The 21,449-nt window shown below is 37.3% G+C and overlaps 1 protein-coding gene across 1 annotated transcript in view; it reads left to right on the top strand.

Moving 5' to 3' along the window:
* Window positions 1-260: 260 nt before the first annotated feature.
* Window positions 261-21,449, top strand: part of LOC140230469 (high affinity cAMP-specific and IBMX-insensitive 3',5'-cyclic phosphodiesterase 8B-like) — an 81,106-nt gene continuing 59,917 nt past the window's right edge. Inside the window, exons 1-2 of the mRNA XM_072310624.1 lie at window positions 261-592; window positions 20,015-20,071. Coding sequence (XP_072166725.1) covers window positions 320-592; window positions 20,015-20,071 — 330 coding nt within the window. The 5' untranslated portion in view covers window positions 261-319. The remainder of the gene's footprint in view (window positions 593-20,014; window positions 20,072-21,449) is intronic.

The following is a 21,449-nucleotide window of genomic DNA, read 5'->3' on the forward strand; positions in this document are numbered from 1 at the left end:
TTTTTAGGAGATTATTTACGTAGGAGTAGATTCAGTTGGCCAGTTTCTTGAAGAAGAACAAGTGGAAATTGCCAACAGCTGTTGTTTGTTAGCTGATCATGTACTGGGGTGGAATTATAGGCTACAACATGCCAATACACCTGCGGAGGAGATGATTATAATATGATCCACGGTTAGATCTATTATCATCGCCATGGTTAAGACCGGACAGTAATATATGTGCAGACTTCATCGAGTAATCTTCGGATCTTCTTCATTGCCGAGATTCCTGGCGTTGTGGTCACCACAAATCACAGAAAACTGCGTTTCGTGATCTGCCATGGGCTGTGCGCCCAGCATTACTGTTTCTCAGAGTGGAGTTGTATACTGTCGAGATTCTGACGACTCGAATTCACCGCGGCCGTCTTCTTTTGGCCAACACCAGCATCTTCAGGTCCGGTCCGCCGGCGGCGGCGGTACCGAGGCCACCTTGGAGGGTACGAGTTCATCGGGGGGAGGAACTGTTAGCATGATTCATGGCCGCATGGACCGTCGAGGAACTATTAGCATTGAAGCGGAGACGCAGACAAGTCGGTCAACTGTCACAATGAAGGTTTGTCCATGAATTGTAATTAATACAGAATCGTGTCGAGAGCACGAGCAACTTTGCCTTTGGTATTTTATGCCGCTCACAGAACTAACATTAGCTGAGTTTCAGAACTCCAGAAGTAGGCCTAGAATCTAGAGCAGAAGTAACGTTAGATGATGATGATGGTGATGATGATGGTGATGGTGATGATGATGTTGATGATGATGATTAGTAATATTATTATTTACTTGGCAATTCAACATACAATACAAGCGGACATAGGAGAATACAAACAGAAAATCAGTTGTATTACAATGTACATGATATAAAAATTGTGGTGATTCCAGATCTGGAACTGATTCTTCCTCTTTCATTCATTCATTCATTCATTCATTTTATTTAATCACGCACTAAATCAGCCACGGCTGTTTTTCAGTTAGTCCGTGCAATCAAAATAAGTAGACATACACATAACATGATGCAGGGATTGTCTAGAAACTCTAACGTAATAAAATAGAGATCCAGTGTGAAATTCCTGGCATTAAATATTGTCTATTTGTGTTAGATAGAACTTGCAAGCAGATTTCCAAATCGCAGATCCCTAACGAAAATGTTAAGCCCTGCCTCCTGAGCTGTGATGAGTTTTCCTTTTTATTCTGTCAAGACTTTGATTGTATGAAACTGTATTTTGTTTCATGTGTGAAAGTTATGAATGCTGCAGGAAGTGTCTAACAGCAGGGCTTGCCCATAACTTTCTCTCTCTCCCTCTCTTTTTCAGGTGGCCAACTGGGCCACTTGAGCTTGAGTTTAGGTGGCCAAAAGAATCTTTAGGTGGCCCAGAATGGGAGTGGAGATTATGCAATCTGCAAATGATGGAAATGTGCATGAATGAAGTAAAAAAATGTGTACAAGAGTCTACACTGCCCATATCGAGGACTACACGTAGTGACATTGTGCAGTCTTGTTATGTCTGATGAGAATAATCCTAAACTGTTAGTGTTACCCCTGAGATTTCCCAAAGTTTTTTGTTTTTGTTTTTTCGTTAGATTTCTAGTTGTACTTGTCTACTCAAATTCACTTTGGGAATAAATAATAACAAATATTTTTATTTTTATTTTCCTGCCCTTGGGAGCATTTCATCAAGCATTTTGTCACTAAGTCAGATTTTTTTTTTCTGATAAACTGTTTTATTTAAGCTACTGAAATCCATGTATTCTGATCGATTGTCTGAAAAAATATACTGTAAATCGAGGAATGTTACCGCGCATTTTAATTTTGCAAATTTCGCAAGAGCCAAGATTCTCAAAATTAAAATGAATGCGAAAGTTCTTGTCTACACTATACAAATTGTATGCATTGAATGTTAGAGGCAACTCATGAATATTTCATGCCGTGAAAAAGGGCGTCAGCTCCAATTTGCGAAAATTTCATGCCGCGAAAAATATTGTGTTTTACAGTAGATCTGACAAAATTCTTGATGAAATGCCTCCTACTACTAGGTGTTGCTGCGTCCCCTTTGTCTCCAATTCAAAGCAAGCAGACCCTGCTGCTGATGATATGGATGCACCCATTTGTGTCATCATTAGGTGATCCGAGTATCCTCTGGGATCACCATAGTTGTATATATATCTCTACTATTTCTTTCTTGAATTCATTCTTTATTTCTTTTTCCTCAGATCTCGTGCAGAGGTTAACTTAAAAAGTCCTCTGACTATAAATTTCAAACTTACACCATACCGTATATGTATCAATTCATGTCCTAAGAACGACAGATCTAGTTTGAACTGGTGCTGTAGTGGAACAGGGATCATTGATCTGTCAAGGTTGTATAATATGCCTGGTTTTACCTCATGATACAATGTAGTGTGTAGTTTTGATTTACAGACATTTTGATACCACGGAAACCGGCCGGATTTTTGTGCAGTATGGTCAAGTTAAAAAGCAAAATATCCCATAAGAACATGGTGTGTGTACTCCATTGAAGGTACCAGCATACAATGTTGCTACCCGTACTATATGGACACTTGGCACAAACATAAATGTACTTTTTCATGTGTGATGACGAAATATGTCAGAACAAGAATCGTTACTTGTCAAGGTTATACTTGAGAAGTGTAATATCCCCTTACAGTTTGGTACAGTTTTGATTTAAAGGTACACATTTTGATACTGGTACTTGAAAAACTGGCTAAATTTCATTTAGTCATATGTAGTTGACCATACCAGTATGGTTGATTTCGAAAACAAAACACTGCTGGAGAACACAGAAGGTACGTACCAGCATTTGTACATGGATACTTGGAAATATGTGAGTACTTCATAACTTGCATTCATAAAATGCCATGACCAAAAGTTGATATGTGATATTTTTGTACTTTGGCAGTTTCTGTCTTTAGTTTTAAACCTTGAGTGAACACATACATTGTATACATGTAGATGACCTGGTGTGTCTTTGTTGAGATCATATTAAAGACAAACAAAAATTCAAGTGACTTGTCTGTTGATATCCTTGTATGCTCTGGTTTTATGTATGAGGCAGCTGGTATAAAGTATCTAACTTGCTAATCGGTATTAGTGTGTTGATGATAGGCATGAACAATTTATGTATTTGTAAGCATAAGTTTTTAGAAGTCACATGGCACTCCAGTGGCTTAAATGCATAATATAAATCCAACTATTCTCCATGCAAGCAAAAATTAGTGTGAAATTAAAGTATATTAGACTGGTTTGGAATGGCAAAGATACCTTTAGTCTGGATGATGAATTATAGATCAACAAATCATGCTACAGATATCACAGTTTACTAAACTGAATAGTATTAGTAGGCAGTGCTTCTGTACATCCTCCAGCATTATGTGTGAATTCATTCCTAGCGAAGCTTATTGTGGGAGGGGTTTGCTACTATTAATACAATCAATCAATCGCAATCTGCAATCCAATAAAATTGACAATGCACTCACTATTCAAACCAAGTGACCATTGAGTAAGACCTACTTGTCCGTGCACAATAGAGTATTGACCACTGATCGAAGATTATGATCAGACTGTCATAGTTGGCATTCAACCCTCATTGTGCCCAGTAGAATATCAGGGCATCACTGTACAGTATGACCAAATCCTGGATGATGCAAGTTATAAACCTTGAGAGCCTATACCTGTATTTAAAAACTATCCTGTCCTTTCTGGCCTTCTCATTGCTGCTAAAGGAAGCACTGAACTAGCCGAGATATCATATCTTTGGTCTCTGTTCGTAGATCTGAAATACATTTCTGAAATACATGTAGGCATCATTGATTTCTAGTGTGTACACAATGAACTTAGTGTGATTTTTTTTTTCCAGACAACTGTTGATCAATGTCCACAGCAAATCTGGTTTACCTTTTGGATAGTTCCATAGCACAGGAGATGATTTTTGTTCTTGAGTCATTTTCTCGTGGTTTGCAAGATGCATCATGAGCTAATAACTTTGTAATCAACCAAATCAGTATTATTTATGAGATTGCAGTGTGCCTCAGAAGCAACCATGTCCTATTTTTCTTTCAGGATTTTGCTGCATGTAGTAGACATAAGAAGGGGGGGGGGGAGAATTGAAATCAAGAAAAAAATTCTGTTACTTAGATGATCTGTAAAAAATGCCTCTTATTTCATGGTTTAACTTGGATCCAAAGTTGTTTTTATATAGCCTTATGAAAAAGTAAAGATGTTAACACTTGTAAGCAGATTTTGAAAAAAAAAACTGTGTCAAGTGTTATAGACCTTATTTATGTCAATAAGACAACATTATTCTCACAACACTGTTCCATGGTTGGACCAGTTTAATGGGGGGAAAACCATTGAGGTACAGTGTATGGTACATAATGGGATGAAGCCAGATGGAACACAATCCATGCTTTCTAATCTTCCAATTTGAAAAGAGAGTACCTGGTGGTATGTGGTAATGACCCATTTTAGGGCCCTATTCACTCAACTGTTCTCTAGAATTTCTTTAATCCCTGAGATTAGACCTCAAAGTAACTGAGGGAAAGAGAATAAAGGGAGGGTGGGCACAGATAATCCCTCAAGTCTGTTGTTCAGGCACGTTTTGGTGTGTAGGTAGTGAAGCACGTAGTTGGCTCACAAGGAAACAGACAATGTTGTGAAGTAAAGTAAAATAGTGAAGAAAGTTAGGTGTCAATCAGGTTGAGAGAGAGGGAGACTGCACATTGACAATGGTAAAGGATATCAACTGAAATTGTTCATTACATCTTTTATAGGCGTAGATGTCATGGTCCTATGGTGAAAAGCTCGACTTATTAAGACCCAGTAAGAGGTTGTGGGTCTATGACTGCAGTTCTATGGTCTCTTGCTGGAAGATTTGCTGTTTTCTTTCTTTTCTTTTCTTTCTATAGATGACATTCTCCAGCCTCATGGAACAACTTGTGGGATGGTGTTTTCACCCTAAGACCTTTCAATTACATTAGTTAGGTTCACACGACCTTTCTAATCCCAAAGATTAACTTGGAAGTTTTAAACGTTGATGTAAGCTTGTAGTTTAGCACCTTGTAGATGTACTTGAAGGTTTAGAAATCTGCTAGATTAGTCGATGACTAGAACCACAAGACATATTGTGGTTAACACTCTTTCATGAGCCACAAGGTCCCCATTCATACCGATAGTGTAGTGTCTAGTAGAGTTCTACACAATGATCAGCGAGCTCAACAGTAAGCATGACTTCTGTGTGAACCCAGTGCGAGTTGTGCACTACTGTGTTGTCGCAAATATCATGATTATTGCAAGTACAGTGAAACCCCGTTATAACGAGTTCAGTTATAACGAGGAACCGCTTATAACGAGGTGATCGCGTCGGTCCCGTTTTCCTTTGCGTGTAAACCTATGGCAGAACGAATCGGTTATAACGAGTTCGGTTATAACGAGATTCCGGTTATAACGAGGACAATTTCGGTGCAACATGATAAAGAAAAACATAAGCAATTTGATCGGATATAACGAGGTTCCATTTCTTGACTAAATTGCCGCTTTCAAACACGCGACAAACAAAACCCTGAAAACCGAAATCACGCTATCCACATCTTTTTCCGTTTTGCAGAGAACCGTTCCTTCCGTGTTTTCTTCTAAATCACGCGATAAGACACAGGAATGTCTTCCGATGTTCCTACTAAATCATTAAACATAATCATTCGATTTTCTTTTCCGCGAGATACGCGTGCGTGATATTAGGGCAGACCACACCGGCCGCAACGAGAAATAAAAAAGATAGCGCATTCAAAAACTTTTCATGTAGCGACACTTGTGGCCAAAAATGGACAATTGGAATGCGTGTGCAACTCATTATTATATCCTTTTCATTTTTAGTTCCGACTTCCAGTTCTTTTGCTGCTTAGCAAATATGAGTGTGGATGATTAAAGCTGAAATAATTAATGAAATCATCGCGATCCCGTCGGGTGACAGTATAGCGTAAAAATAGTTGAATAACGCATGTTAACCTCCTTAATCGGTGTTCAGAAAAAGAAACGAACGCATTTATTAATTTGAATAGATCTGGATTTGTTCATTATCATTAACAAATGATAATTTAAATATGTGTGTGTATGATTAAAGCCGAAATAATTGATGAAATCATCGCGATCTCGTCGGGTGACAGTAGCGTAAAAATAGTTGAATAACGCATGTTAACCTACTTAATCGGTGTTCAGAAAAAGAAACAAACGCATTTATTAATTTGAATAGATTTGGATTTTTTCATTATCATTTAACAAATGATAATTTAAATATGAGTGTGTATGATTAAAGCCGAAATAATTAATGAAATCATCGCGATTTCGCCGGGTGACAGTAGCGTAAAAATAGTTGAATAACGCATATTAACCTACTTAATCAGTGTTCGGAAAAAGAAACAAACGCATTTAACAGGTCAAGGATGTACAAAACGCGAAGAGATTTTCGAAAGAAAGTAAAGAACGCATTTTTAATCCCGTCGGACGCAATGATCATACATTGTTTGAAATTACAGCCGAAATGATTCATGAAATTATCGAATTCCCGCTGGGTTCCAACAGCGTAAAATACCTCTCAAGTTAACGGTAAATAACGCATGCATGTTACTCTGAAATTATTGCGATCTCGCCAGGTGACAGTAGCATAAAAAATAGTTGAATAAGCATGTTAACCTGGAAACAAACGTATTTATTAGTTTAAAGATAATAAAAAGTTTTGGTACCTCAAAAGTGTCCTTGAATTTCTTTGTCTTAGATTGTGTTTCAGGTTAAAGTACCTTTCATATAACTAACACTGTGAGACTTACTCGCCCCAAAGTGCTCTCATGTCTTAGTAATCATGCAATTAACTGCGACCAGCAGCCCCATACGCATAGCGACCAGCAGTCCCATACGCATAGCGTAATCGGGCTTCGCATTGTAGCATTCAGGATCATGACAGATTTAATATCGCAGGGTAAATGTCAACTTAAAATCCCATAAATTCTTCAATTTGAAGACTTACCAATTAAGTTGAAGTATTGAAAACAGGCTTCGGGCAACGTTTGGTTCTGCCTATAGTCCCTTTCTGTTCGAATTGACGACTGAATGTGACTCGGTCGACAGGACCTTAGGAGAGCTACATACAGTACACTGAATACTACAGCCAGTGCATGCGAACACATCACATGCAGCCCGCACACAAATTTCAAATCCATGAACGGATAAGATGTTTGTGTGCGCATGCGCTGGCCATGGTATCCAGTGTATGTAGCTCTCCCAAGGTAGTCTCGACTGAGTCACATTCAGTCATCAATTCGAACAGAAAGGGACTATTGACAGAACCAAACGTTGTTCGAAGCCTGTTTTCAATACTTCAACTTAATTGGTAAGTCTTCAAATCGAAGAAATTTTTGGATTTTAAGTTGACATTTACCAGCGATACTAATTCTGTCATTCGATCCTGAATGCTACAATGCGAAGCCCCATTACGCTATGCGTATAGGGCTGCTGGTCGCAGTTAGCTATGCGTACAATGGGCTGCACGCTGCTGGTCGCAGTCAGTGGTTTCGTACAATATTTATCGACGCTGTACAGCGTTGGCTCTGGTACGAAACCATTATTGCATGATTACTAAGACATGAGAGCACTTTGGGGCGAGTAATTCTCACAGACAACGTACTTTAACCTGAAACACAAACCAAGACAAGGAAATTCAGGGAAGCTTTTGAGGTACCAAAACTTTTTATTATCTTTAAATAGATCTGTTCATTATCACAATTTTAACACTGCATTTCACAATGAAGATTTTTCTTTCTTTCAGAATGGTCTATGAGGTACAGATTTGCGTAAAAAGGATCACAACGTAACCTTCCACATTCAATCCTGTCGCATATTTTTCAAGAACGGATGTACAAAACGCGAAGAAATTTTCGGAAGAAAATAAAGAACTCATTTTTAATCCCTTCAAGCGCAACGATCATAAGATTATATTGTACAAGATTACAGCCGAAATGATTCATGAAATCATCGCATTCCCGCTGGGCACCAACAGCGTAAAAATACCTCGCAAGTTATGGTAAACAACGCCTGTATTTTACTCTATTTGCGCTGGTGTTAGGAAAAATTAATAAACAAGAATTACAATAAAGAATTATCTCATTTCAACATCTACTTTTTCGTCTAATTCACAAATAATTTCCCTTTATTATCTCAATAATAATGATCCATAATTGTGTAATAACAACGCAAAGGATGGGTATATTCCGATGTCGTGCTAATGTTTTTCTTTGTTTTTGATGCGTGCGGTTATAAGGAGGTACCGGTTATAACAAGGTAATATCGCCGGTCCCACGGACCTCGTTATAACGGGGTTTCACTGTACTCTGTGGTTTAATCATCGAGGGGGACTTTTGCTTGAAAGTATATTTCGTAAAGATAGACATGTGGATGTTCATTGTAGTTTAGAACTACAAGCTAATCATCAAAATTTAAAACTTAATCTTATAGTGTATAAGAAAATCTTTATGATAAGACACATTTTGTGAACCTAGCTATCATAGTGCTGACCAGGACTGCTTCAGAGAGTTTAAATTTTGCCCAAGAGAGTAGTGTACCATGGCTGCATGAAAGATCCTTCAAGTTTGTTTATTTCTGATGGCTGAAATAAAGCATACCTTGTGTGCCTGTCTGAAAAAAAAAAGAAAAAGAAAAAGAAAATAAAGCAAAGCAAAACTTAAAAAAAAAAAAACTGTTTGTTAATCGAAGGCAAAATCATAGGCAGTCAGATGTCTGGGTTTGTCCTATCATTGCCACATTTCTAATGGAGAAGCAGCACTGCTCATTTGGAAAGGTAAAATTTCTGGTATTGAAGGTAAAAAGGTAACATTTCTAATACAGCCATGTGATCAGACTCTCTGTAGGCAATTAGAACTCCTGTGCTTTTAATACCAAGTCTGTCCTTGATCCATTAGAGATGTAACCTATTAAAACTCTCCTTTTAGAAACAGACCTTACAAGCAACCTGGGAGCAACAATAGCCTAATGCTGATCCCTTGTGCATCTTTGCTTACCCTCCCCCATGGACCCAAGAACAAAAAATGCATGTCCTCTGGTTGTCAAGGCATTACATAATAGTCAAGGACCCTACTCACTGCACAAGGAGAGGTCTGTTGTTTTGTATGACAGTTTGGTAACCCTTCCATGTTTGGAGCGGAACAAACCACTATCCACACTGACTTGCCGTTGCTACCAAGTGTTTGATATCAAATGTGTAGGAACAGAAAGTGATATACTCTCTAAAAAAAAAAAAAACCAAGTGAAAATATTCACTCTAAAAGGAGTGAATTAAAAAAAAGAGTGAATTTTGAGTGAATTTTGAGTGAAAATGTTCATTTTCACTCGTTTTAGAGTAACCTCAGGGATCACTCCAAAATCTTCGAGTGATCCCTGAGGTCACTCCAAGATGAGTGAAAATGAACATTTTCACTCAAAATTCACTCCAATTTCACTCTAAATTCACTCTTTTTTTAATCTGTTTCTTTGCCTGATTTTGTCAGCCAAAGTCCACCAAAAATAGCGCTTCCTGTAAAATTAACTTTTGATATTAAATAGTGTGTGAACTGTGCATTGGACTAAAATAGATGTAACAGCAGCTATCATTCACTGAAACAAAGAGCAAGAAGATGCAGTATGGTAGCATGTTTTCAAGTGAATGGAAACACAAGTTTGGAAAGAATTTTGGAACCCAACTCCACATACTTGTGTGGGTATTCACCTATAGTCAATATTCTGTGTATTTGAATTTTCCATGGTTTATTGTTTAATAGTTTGAGCTTTATCATCATTTTTTTTTTTGTCTCTCACAAAAAAAGAGTTGTTATAATGTATCTTCGACAGTGATATCAATATCTTTCAATACCAGGACAAAATTTGATCTGTAATTAGGGCATAGGGAGAATCCAATCGATTTTACTCTGCCCTCCTTGTGTCCACTGAATTTTATTTCAAGATGACATTATTGATAGGATTCTTGTATAAAGTGCTAGCTTTTAGACATTATGTAAAGAATTGACAACTTCTTGAAAATTATATCAAGCTTAAGTTGTATTAAACTTTCTGAGACACACTGTTGATCTTCTTGTATTATGACTGAAGGCAATTGAGTTATGATATGATACTGTGAAATCAGAAATGTTCATTTGCATTTTCATTTTGCGAGTTTCACAAGAACCAAGATTCACAAAATTGAAATGCACTCAAAAGTTCTTGTATGCAATTTTGTACACTATATGCATTGAATGCCAGTGGCAATTTGTAAAAATTTCATGCTGCGAAAAAGGCTGTTGGCTCCAATTTGCAAAAATTTCATACTGCGAAAGTATCTTTACTGTAGGCCTGGGTTTTTTTCTTTTTTCCTCCCTCCTTCAACCCCCCCCCCCCCCCCCCACCGAAAAAGAAATAAATTATGACTCATTACCTTTAATGACATAATGCTGATACATTCATTTGATGCGCAATTAAGTTTAATATCAATGGCTTGGAGCTGATGAGCTCTGCGTATCATAAGCATCTAACATAATTTGCTGTCTTCTTGTAAACCTTGTTTAAAACAAGGTCTCAGAGCAGACCTACTGTAGTAGCAAAACTTCATGCAAAAGGTTTAGTATCAAACCCCAGCGAGAGAAACAGGTCAAAGTTATTTTTAAAAATTAAAGCTACCTGGGTACTTAAAGACTTGATACTTGTTATTCTTCTACATGTTTTATGAAGATCTCTGGTTGGGCAACATCTGGGGCCCATTTCATAAAACTTGTCATCAGTGACAAGTTGTCATAGAATGTGACAAGCTACTGAAATCCTTGCATCTGAGTGGCTGAGAGCAAATTTGTCTTAGAAATGTGGCAGTTGTCACTGATAACAAGTTTTATGAAACGGGCCCCTGAATGTACGTCGAACTGACTACTGGCTCGATATGTTGCTGCTTTAAATGTTCATATCATACGCATTATCAACTATCCGTGTGTAAACTGAAATGGCAGTCCATGCAAAGTAGAAGCTTGGGTATATTGTCTGGATTTGAATTTTTAATAATATTGCTCTTTTTTTAATATGCAGTTCAAGAGGAGAAAAACAGTCATTCTGAGGGTCATGAAATGTTCACTTTCTCAGCTGATCTGTAGTGAAAATCCTGCACCTGGAGGATTAAAATTCTGAATTCAGTGTACCTGCAATTGGATGTTTCAAAGTGATAACTATACACTGTGATAAGCACTGCTAATATTGTACTTTGCCCACATCACGACTGGAACAAGTGAGTGACCCTGATATGAGAATCAATGCTAATAATGCCGGACAATGCACAGAGGTCCTAACAGACTGAGATTTGTGTGTTTTTCTTCAGTCCCTTGTAATGAATAGGAGCTTCAATTCAGTTTGTGTGCCCTACTTCCAGTATTGGCTAGAAATGTTGCTATTGTCATGCTTTGAGTTTTTTCTGTGCTGAGGCTGTTTCTCTTTCCAATTAGCAGGGTGCTGGGCATTTCATTAGTGTGCCACTGAGGTTGGTGTGAGATTGCTAGAATTTCTGTTGCCGTGGCAACATCCATCAATTGCATTATCGCAGTCAGTCTCGTGAGACATGTGTTTCTTTCTGAATGACATATGTCTCCGACAATTATTGTTAACTCAGTGTATTGATCGGGATACCGAGGGCAAACACCGCACTAATTCTTCAAACACCATGTCTAATTGGACATTGATTGTGAGGTGCCAGGGAGAGAGATCAGCTGCACAATGGGATTGACATAATGAATTCATGTGGACAATGGAGTAATAAGTAATAATGACAGGTGGATGAAAGGGACGTAAATTTCTTGTTGTCATTTCATGGTACATTTTACTTTATTACACCGTACAGTATATAAGGGCATAGTGTTCCATGAGCGTAACATTTTCTTAAGAATTGGATATTATGAGAGAATTTTGTGAGTGGTTGGATTTGTGATTGAGAACCACATGGATAGAGTGAGAAAGAATCAAATCTTTCTTGAGAGAAAAGCTAATGATTTCCCACCTTGGCAACCACATTTGCAACATATTGGTGTTTAGTGCATGTTAGGCAATATTTTTGTGAGTTGTTAATTTTCATGAACATCAGTTGACTCATAAAATTTGTGAAAATAAAAACACCACAAAATGTAAGGCTTAAACAGTGTATATAAAGAACTGTATGCAGTATACTATGTGAGTCCATAGTGTGCAATACATCCAACATGAGTAATGCCCTGGACCATACAACGTGTACATCAATTCAAATTTGTAATATGTACAGAATGGGCTAACCTTTCTTGAATGAAGTGCTGAAGCAAATGCCATCAATCGCTTGAGACCAGGATTGAAGCCATAGACTGCAGATCATACGTATCAAAATAACTTTCAGCACACACCACTAGCATAATATAGAATGTCTCTACCTAACAACTCATATCTTTAAAGGCATTATACAGCATGTATACCATGATAATTTGCAGATAAAACAAAAACTCAGCTTTAGTGCCTCAAAATAGTTTTAAAATGTGAGTTAGGGATAGAAACAACCAATTGACATAAAAATGTTTAATAATCAGTATAATCAATGTTAAGTATGTATTTTTAAATATACAAACAATAGTTATAATAAAAATGTTTCTACAATAAACTACCTACAGTTACAGTTTATTTAGAAAAATAGTAATATCTCCAGTTGGGCTCTATTGCAAAATTTTTATTTGGTAGGATAGTTTGCGATACAACTGACCTACACATGCATCAAATGTCATAACTCAAACATTTTTTAGATAAACCGTACCTTTAAGAATCATGGATTCTCAGATGCTGTAGAAGGGGATATTTTTTGTGATTAAATTTTTGCGCCCTGCCGAGTAAGACAGATTTCGCGTATTTTTAATTCAACAGAATCAATACATTACCTAGTGGTGCATATAACAAGCAAATATATTCACATGCTTGTATCTTCATGCGAGCTTTTAACACTTCCACACTCCAAAATGTCTAATTTTGCAGTTTTCTTAACGCTGCTCTGTACTCTTATGTAATTTCAATTAATTCGTCAAGTGCCAAGTCAGTACTACACTGGTTTTGTGTGAGGACCTTCTTGTGCTCATGTTTTATCATTGTCAGGGGTTTTGATGTGCAGTAAACTGAAATTGTTTGTTACTTTAGCATATCAGCATAGTTGCACATGATGGATTGCTGTACCAGTACCTGACATATTCTTTCCAAAAGAGTAAGGAGATTGAAGCATGCTATGTACAGCATAGTTTACATAATTGCATATAATATAGATATTGATTGATGAGACTGGGTGAAAGTTTTGTTAGTGGCTCAGAGGAAGAATTTAAAGGTACAGTTTACCTTTGGGAGCAGTGATTTTAAAAGTGTTAGAGTTACCACTTTTGATGCATATATGGTGTCTAAGGTCAGTTGTATCACAAAACATCCTATCATATAAAAATTTTGCAATAAAACCTAGAATGTAGGGAGATATCACTGTGTTTCTCACTAAACCATAACTGTAGACGGTTTAGTCTAGAAACAATTTTATTATAACTATTGTTCACATTAACAATACTTAACATTGGTTATCCCGATTAATTATCTTTTTCATAATGGTTGTTTCTATGCATAACTCACATTTTAGAACTATTTTGAAGCACTAAAGCTGGATTTTTGTTTCATCTGCAAATGGTAAATAATGCCTTCAAGGTGTGGTCATAGTAAAAGCTGACACATTCAAGATTGTTGTGAGACCCTTGGTTGAAATGATACATTTCCTTCTCTCTTTGTTTTCTTTTTGATAATATTTTATTCAACTTTCAGTCCTCTTACCTGGAATTTGCAATTGTCATTGTACCATTGCGACTATCACATGGACAGGATACTCACAGTTCTGTTCATGTAATCTTGCAATGTGGTTTCTCCTAAGTTGCATGGAAATCAGTTTCTAAGTAGGTGGATAAAGGATAATTTGAAGCTTTGCTGTTTTTTTTTTTTTTTTTTTTTTTGGGGGGGGGGGTTTAAATGTCAGTTTGTATGGTTTAGAAGTTAAAGGGATAGTACAGTTTTGGTTGAGACCTAATTTCAGGTTTCTAATATTTTTTGGTGAGATAATGAGAAACCTCTTATGAAATATGAAAGAGCATGTATACTATGACGAATTCAACATTTATTTGAAGAAAATTGGTTTTGAAATGGCTGAGATATCCAAAAAGAGCGATTCTAATGAAGTGTGGGACCCACACTTTATTACGATCGCTTTGTTTTACTTTGTTTTTGGATGTTTCAGTCATTCCAAACCCGATTTTCATCAAGAATTCCTATTAAATGGTATGCTCTGTACTATATCATAAGTGTTTTCTAGGTATCTCGCAAAAAGTTAAAAGCCCAATTCTCATCTCCACCAATACTGTACTATCCCTTTAATGTGTGTGATGTTTTGTCAGTCAAGCAAGGTTAAACTGACAATTATGTTGTGCTGACAGGATGCAGTCTGTATTCAGTTGAAATGATCAGTATCAACTTTCTAAATTCATTTGTCAGACTTTAATAGTTTGTGCAGACACCATTGTCATCTTTTTCTAGGTATTTCTGGATACACCATTTATTTATTTATTTATTTATTTTTTATCTTTGCCAATTTGGTGAGCTGGGTGTTCTGTGTGATTTTAAAAACATATAAAAGATCAACTCTGATCCCGACATGAATGCAATGTTCATGTGTACATTTTCCTGTTCACTTCTGTACCCTACGATCGTGTATTTAACCACTTGCAGAATTGTCGGAAAGTCCCGATTTACCAACAAATTAGATTCCCTAAATATATGGTGTATACAGTAAGTTCTCTGAGATGCAGCTCGGAAAACTTGTTTGTAGCTGTGCAGTGTAGATGTCTGTAACAGGATATGTCAGCTGTAGAGAACACTGGGGAGTGGATGGACATCATTATATCTCGTAATCACTGAAATCTCTTCAAACGACAGTATTTGAATGAACATGTTTTCTCACTAACAGACAAGATACAAAGAAATATGTGTTATATTTAAAGTCAATGGCAGCCGCTTCCCCCATCCTCAATAGGTGTTACGGTCGCATGCCTCACAATGCAATGTATATGGCCAGCTAATGGAGCGTCTCATTACGGAGGAAACTACCAAGCCAAAGCGCTTTTATGACTACAGTACGTCAGCCGTTGCCTTCGGCAAACTTGGCAGTGAGGAAATGAGGTGCTGCTCCTCAGTTGTAATCTGTTCAAGAGAGAATAGGAGAGAAAGAGAAATAGATAGTGGAGATATTGTAGATGGAGTGAGAAAAAAAATGATTGGGGTTTGCAAAGTGGATAAGATAGATAGATACTCCCAAATAATATAGAAAAAAAATCATTTGAAAAGATAAAAAAATTAACTATAGGAGGAAATATGTGTGTGTATTGGGGGTGTGCTTATTCATTTTGATTAAATGTTTTATTGTTTCACAGTCACATAAAATCACAAAATTAACAAATTTGATGAGCAGCCATTGTCAAAAAGGAAAACAAAGCAAAAACAAAAAGTGACAATTTTTCATTAAAAAAAAAAGGTACATGAAAACAACAACCATGATTGAAAGAGTGGTGGTGGGGGGGGGGGGGGGAGGTGCTTGAATTAAGTGCATTGTATTACATAAAAAGTATGTAGTGTCCAGTGCATCTTTTTTGTTGATACTGGTAACGTAGGGGATTGGATCATACTGGGTCCTTATGAAGAGATAAAGAAGATGCAATGTACATGTACATGTACACAAGTATACAATGTGAATGATACACATGAGCATTCAGTCTTTTTTCTGGCAAAGGGTCCATAATAGCCCACATTTGTATAGTATAGACTTACACTGGGCAGTTTGAGTCTTTATTATGCAGCAGTCGGTCGGTCATGGTTTTCATCATGGTTTTCTCAACCCAGGGAGAGGTTATTGAAAAGGTCACAGCTCTGCAGGGATCTTGACATTGTGGACTTTATATCAACTGCAGGAGTGGGGACCCTCTTATTGTATTCGTCATACCAGTAATTGACTTGGCCTGGGGTTCTTCATTTCTTCCAATGCAACACTGCAGTGTCCCATGCCTTCAAGTGCCCAGTCCGTATATCAGTAGTAGTCTACATTGGAAGCATGATACACAAAATTGGTTTATGATAATGTAGAGGTATGTATATGGTGGTAGAATAGGAGATCATTTACCAAGATAGGACACATGTTAGGTATACATGTGGTTTTAGACAAAAAAGAACTTGCTATTATGCTAGTGTGAATTATGCCTATTTCTCCAGAGCAGTCGAAGAATGCACATGTATTTTACTGAATGCACAGGAAAAAATGAGTGTGAGATGTTAGTGAAATGCATTGCAAGCTACGTGTACACCTCTGGTAACTAGATTCATGTGTTGTACAAATAGAGATTACGAATAACTTTCTTATTGAACATAAATGTGGTGCCTGTTTCAATTAAGATGTACATTGTATTGTACAGTTCAGATTGATAAATTGTGTTAAAATAAACTGGAACTGGCAAATTTATGGAGCAAATGCAGAATAAAGGTTGTTGTCAGTGTACATCTCAATATCTTCTCAAAGATAATTAATGTGACTTTAATAGATAGACCACAGAAAATTATTCGGTGTGTCCAGCACCCCTTAATTCAAATGTAAACTGCTAAAAAAAAAACCAGAAAACAGAAAACAACAAAAAACAACAACAAAAAACAAATGCATCAACTCACACAAACACACACATAAGAGGGCGCTGCCCTGTAGCGACCAGTTCACATGCAATATGTGTTTGTCAATTTCACATAAACACACACACACACACACACACACACACACACACACACACACACACAAACACACCTGGGAAAAACAAAACAAAGCAACACTGACAGAAACAATTTTTGCACATTGGCCATGCAGTTAAAGGAGAAGTTAGTATAACTATCAGCTGTTATCTGATAAGTGCTTGCCATTGTTTGTAAACCCATTTGGTAGCTGGGATACATTCTTTCATTAATCGGAATACATCACACATCATACCTGTACTGCTGACACCTCTTATGTAGCTAAGATATTTTTTCTTTCTCGCAGACAGCCCTTTTTTTTCCTTCCATTTTGCCACCAAACTAAAACAGATTATGATTACAACCCTAATCATATGAAATACAAAGATTTGAATGAGTATAATCATCAAGAACTTTTAGACACCTAGTTTTAGCTACAGTAGCACTGTGCAGCTTACCAGGTACAAATGTCTGCATTGCCATGAAACTAATGCGCAAATGGTGGATCGCATTGTGCTGACAGATTTTGTTATTGTTGGGACCATTGAGAGCTCATTGTGAGTGACAGTCTCCATACAGTGTTGAAACTGTACACCTAGAAAAGAGAATGTGATGAAAGACCTGTAGGTGTCTGAAGTTGTAATATTAAATAGCTGATTTTCTTGGGTGATGCACAGCCACCATCCAACCTCAGTCTTCACTGAATCATACTTTTTTTTAGAGGCAGCCGCATCGAGGAATATTTCTCTATATACACAATCCCTATGACGCCGGTGTGATATTGTGTTACTGTCCGATGAGTATGTTCATCCTGATGTAAAATCTGCCATCAGGTTGGATGGAGCCATTTGTTTATCTACAGCAGGACCAATTTCACCCTCCTCATGCTCAAAACATATTAGTTGTTGAGTTATGACGCCTGTTGCTTATGTGTTGATATACGGTATGTTGTTGTTTTTTCACGGTTTCTAGTTGATGACGTCTTTCCCCATGACCTTCATGATCCCTTTCTTCTCTCCTATTGGAGATCTGCTCCATGGATGGGATGAAATTTCAGTGGGTTTGACCCAGGCCAACCCCTCTCCTCCACTGACTGAAAGCCAGGAAGTAGTCTGGCATTCAGTCGTCATGTAGCAACATATTCAGTCATCATACCAAAGTCATATCCACTTTCTTATAAATTGAAGCCATGAATTCACAATACAGCTTTGCAACAGACAGTGACTTCATCACAGAATGATTGCTTGATGATCCCCCAGTAGTCTGTCACATGGAGATAACAAATGGATGTGCCCTGAACCGAGGCTAGTCCAGAGATGGCTCTCATTCATCGCAAATAATCTGCAGTCAATTTTTCAAGTCGCCATAATCAGGAGAGCCTAACCCTTTATGCTTTACACTTTGATATAATGCATGCTTTCTTTTGCTTGTTTGGTAATGCATGAAGCAAGTCCAAATTTTGTAGATAAAATCTGGATCTGTATGAAAGACCACTGAAAGCCACCTCTGCAGAGAAACTGAAACAAAATCTGGACAAGGCAGGGAGAAATCTCATATCAGTGGCCACCTCTCCCCCCCCCCCCACCATAAATATTGAATGTAATGCGGTCAAGCATGTCTGATGGAGTGAAGCTTGCCAAGTGGGAAGGAAACAAGAGATGATGGTCAAGCCATTTACAGACTGATAATGCAAACATGGCCACTGAATGATGCTCGTTAAGTCATTTGGCAGCATTGATGCCGAAGCAGTACATATGTATGTATTGTTGGAAGCACAAATGCAGTCACAATGGAACTGCCAAGCCCATTCTTGCCACCTACTGTAAGGTCCGTCTCAGCTGGTGTAATCTTAGAATGGATAAGTCATTATTTTTCCAAATGAGAAAGATGTTCAGGGAATTTCTGCAGAAGTCACCTTAGACAAACATCCGTGAGAAACACACAGTGAAACTCCTGTTTGAGTCAGACTTGCATCACGTGTGATATTACCATTTACGTCTATAGCAACATGCTGCACACAAGTGAACAAGTGCATGTCAATGTTCAGCACTTACCTTCAGCGAAAGGCAAATACAGAATCTCAAATGTTTAGTTTGTCAACGTCCTTGTGTCAATAACTACACTGTGATACTAAATGTAAAACCAGAAATATTCGAGTCATGAAATTTTCACGAAATGGAGCTGATGGCCTTTTTTCCCAGCATGTAATATTCAGAGAATTGCTTGTGGCATGCAATACTTAAGTATAGACAAGAACTTTTGCACGCATTTCAATGTTATGAACCTTGGCTCCTCAGGAAATTCAAAAATATTTCTGGTTTTTCGGTAGCTCATATTCCAAGAACATGTGCTATGCTGGGTTAGACTGACCCTCATTTTGCAAACTTGTGTCTGGTGTTTATATGAAAAAATTCAGAAGAAGAAATAAATCTTTGTTTTTAATTGCTGTACAGATATGTGTAAATGTACAAACTTCTGTGCATTTCCTTGTTTTCTATGACTATGTTTGTATGAAATGTAGGATGAAGGTTGCACAGAAGGATCTTGATAAAATGATTGATACTCTTTGTATTTTCTGAATGTACCCTAGAATGGTTTATAGAATGCAGTGCTGTGGGTAGACAATTCTGCTATGGACATGTGGAATTCATGTGAATGTCTTAATTGTTTGCAAAATTTGAAAATATTACAGTGATTTGTATAATACTGCACAAACCATTTATTCAGTGATGTTTTCTTTTTTCTTGAAGTGACCTGGTTTATACAAAATCAATAACTCACAAGAAATATCAATTCATGTGAGAGAGATGCAATATAGTGGAATGAAAAGGTAGGAAATTGCTATAATTGGGAAGATTCTCTCATAAAGGGATAATAGTTGCTTCTCATTCTGCCATTGTGGTGTGCAATTGCAAATTCAACTATTCAAAAAAGCAGTCTGTTGAAGTCCTGATTCACAACAATATCATGCATGCGAAGTATATGATGTAAACAGTTCTAGTGCAGCCCTTTGCCTTTGTTAGCATCAGTATGGTTTCAAGGTTATCACTTGATCGACCCTTTTAAAAAATATCTTTTTGTTCTTTTCTTGCCATTTTGCAGGGGTCAGCCAATCAGGTATCCCTTGGCCCCATGAGGCTGTCACATCCAACCATGCAGGTAAGCAGTCAGTCGCTAGATTCACACAATGTTTCATAATTAACTAGAAGTTTTAAACTTTGATGATTAACTGGTAGTTTTAGCCCCATGTAGATGCACTTGAAAGTTAGCAAAGCTACCATGCATATGTACATTAAACATGACCTTTTTACAACTTTTTTTTTTCATCAAGAGTTTAATAGCAATCCACTTGATTGCAGTTTTTGTGATAAGTCAAGGAAATCATGTGTCATATTTACTGGTAAAAGGAAGTAGGTTCAGGTACAGAGTATACATCTGCTCTCATCAAGGCAGTATTCACTGCACCTTAATACTCCCATTCATACCATACTTGGTGGAGAATTGGGAAGGTTACGCCATGCGTCATGGCTGCTCAAGAGAAACCAAACAAATTGGAGCATGTTATACTGATAACACGAGCGACTAAATGAATGATTTATGGTTTGTTTCAGCGAGCATGTTTTGTTTTGTTTTATTCTGCTTTTGTAGGAAGGGTAAGGATGTTCATAAACTTATGCTTGTTACAGCAGTTGGTGTTTACAGGGGTAGAAAGAGGAGGTCCATAGAAGTTGCTCCAGGAATCAACATGGAAGAAGTGGAACCTTTAGAAATTATAATTGCTTCATTTTAAAGGGTTCGTATAGCTTTGGTGGAGACATAACTTCAGCTTTCTAACATTTTGGATACGATAATGAGAGACCTCTTATGAAATATGAACAAGCATGTAATTCCAAGAGGAATTAAATGTTTATTTTATGAAAATTGCTTTTGAAATGGCTGAGATACCCAAAACAGAGCAATCCTAATAAAAGGTGGGACCCACCTTTTATTTGTTTTACATTGTTTTTGGATGTCTCGGCCATTCCAAAACCAATTTTCATAAAATCAAATTTGAATTTCTTTTAGAATGGCATGCTTTATACTATTTCATAAGTGGTTTCTTGGTATCTCACAGAGAGTTAGGATAAAAAAAGCCTAATCCTCATCTCCACCAGTGCTATACCATCCCTTTAAGCTGTATTTTGTTGAATTGTGTCTCATCTAATAAATGCCTCCTTGATTGTAACAAACTCTCCTTATCCTACACCATTGTTCAGGGCAACGTATCACTGTTTGGGTGACAAAACCCCGTATCTCAAAAATGTCAAATGTTCAGGAAGTGATAAAACATGGCAGCCTAAGCACTGTTATAACAGAAGGGATAGCCTTTCCTTTGACATGCCATGGTGGCTTCATTTTAAGGGTAAGACAGCTATGATTTGGATAGGACGTCACTTGACTGATTATCTGACAACTGATAGTTAAAAGGTGATTTTCACCAAAATTTGAGATATAGGGTCATGTTAGCCTAACAACAATATGATTTGTTTGTTTGTGC

The sequence above is a fragment of the Diadema setosum genome, chromosome 7 (genome assembly GCF_964275005.1).
Source record: "Diadema setosum chromosome 7, eeDiaSeto1, whole genome shotgun sequence".
NCBI lineage: Eukaryota > Metazoa > Echinodermata > Echinoidea > Diadematoida > Diadematidae > Diadema > Diadema setosum.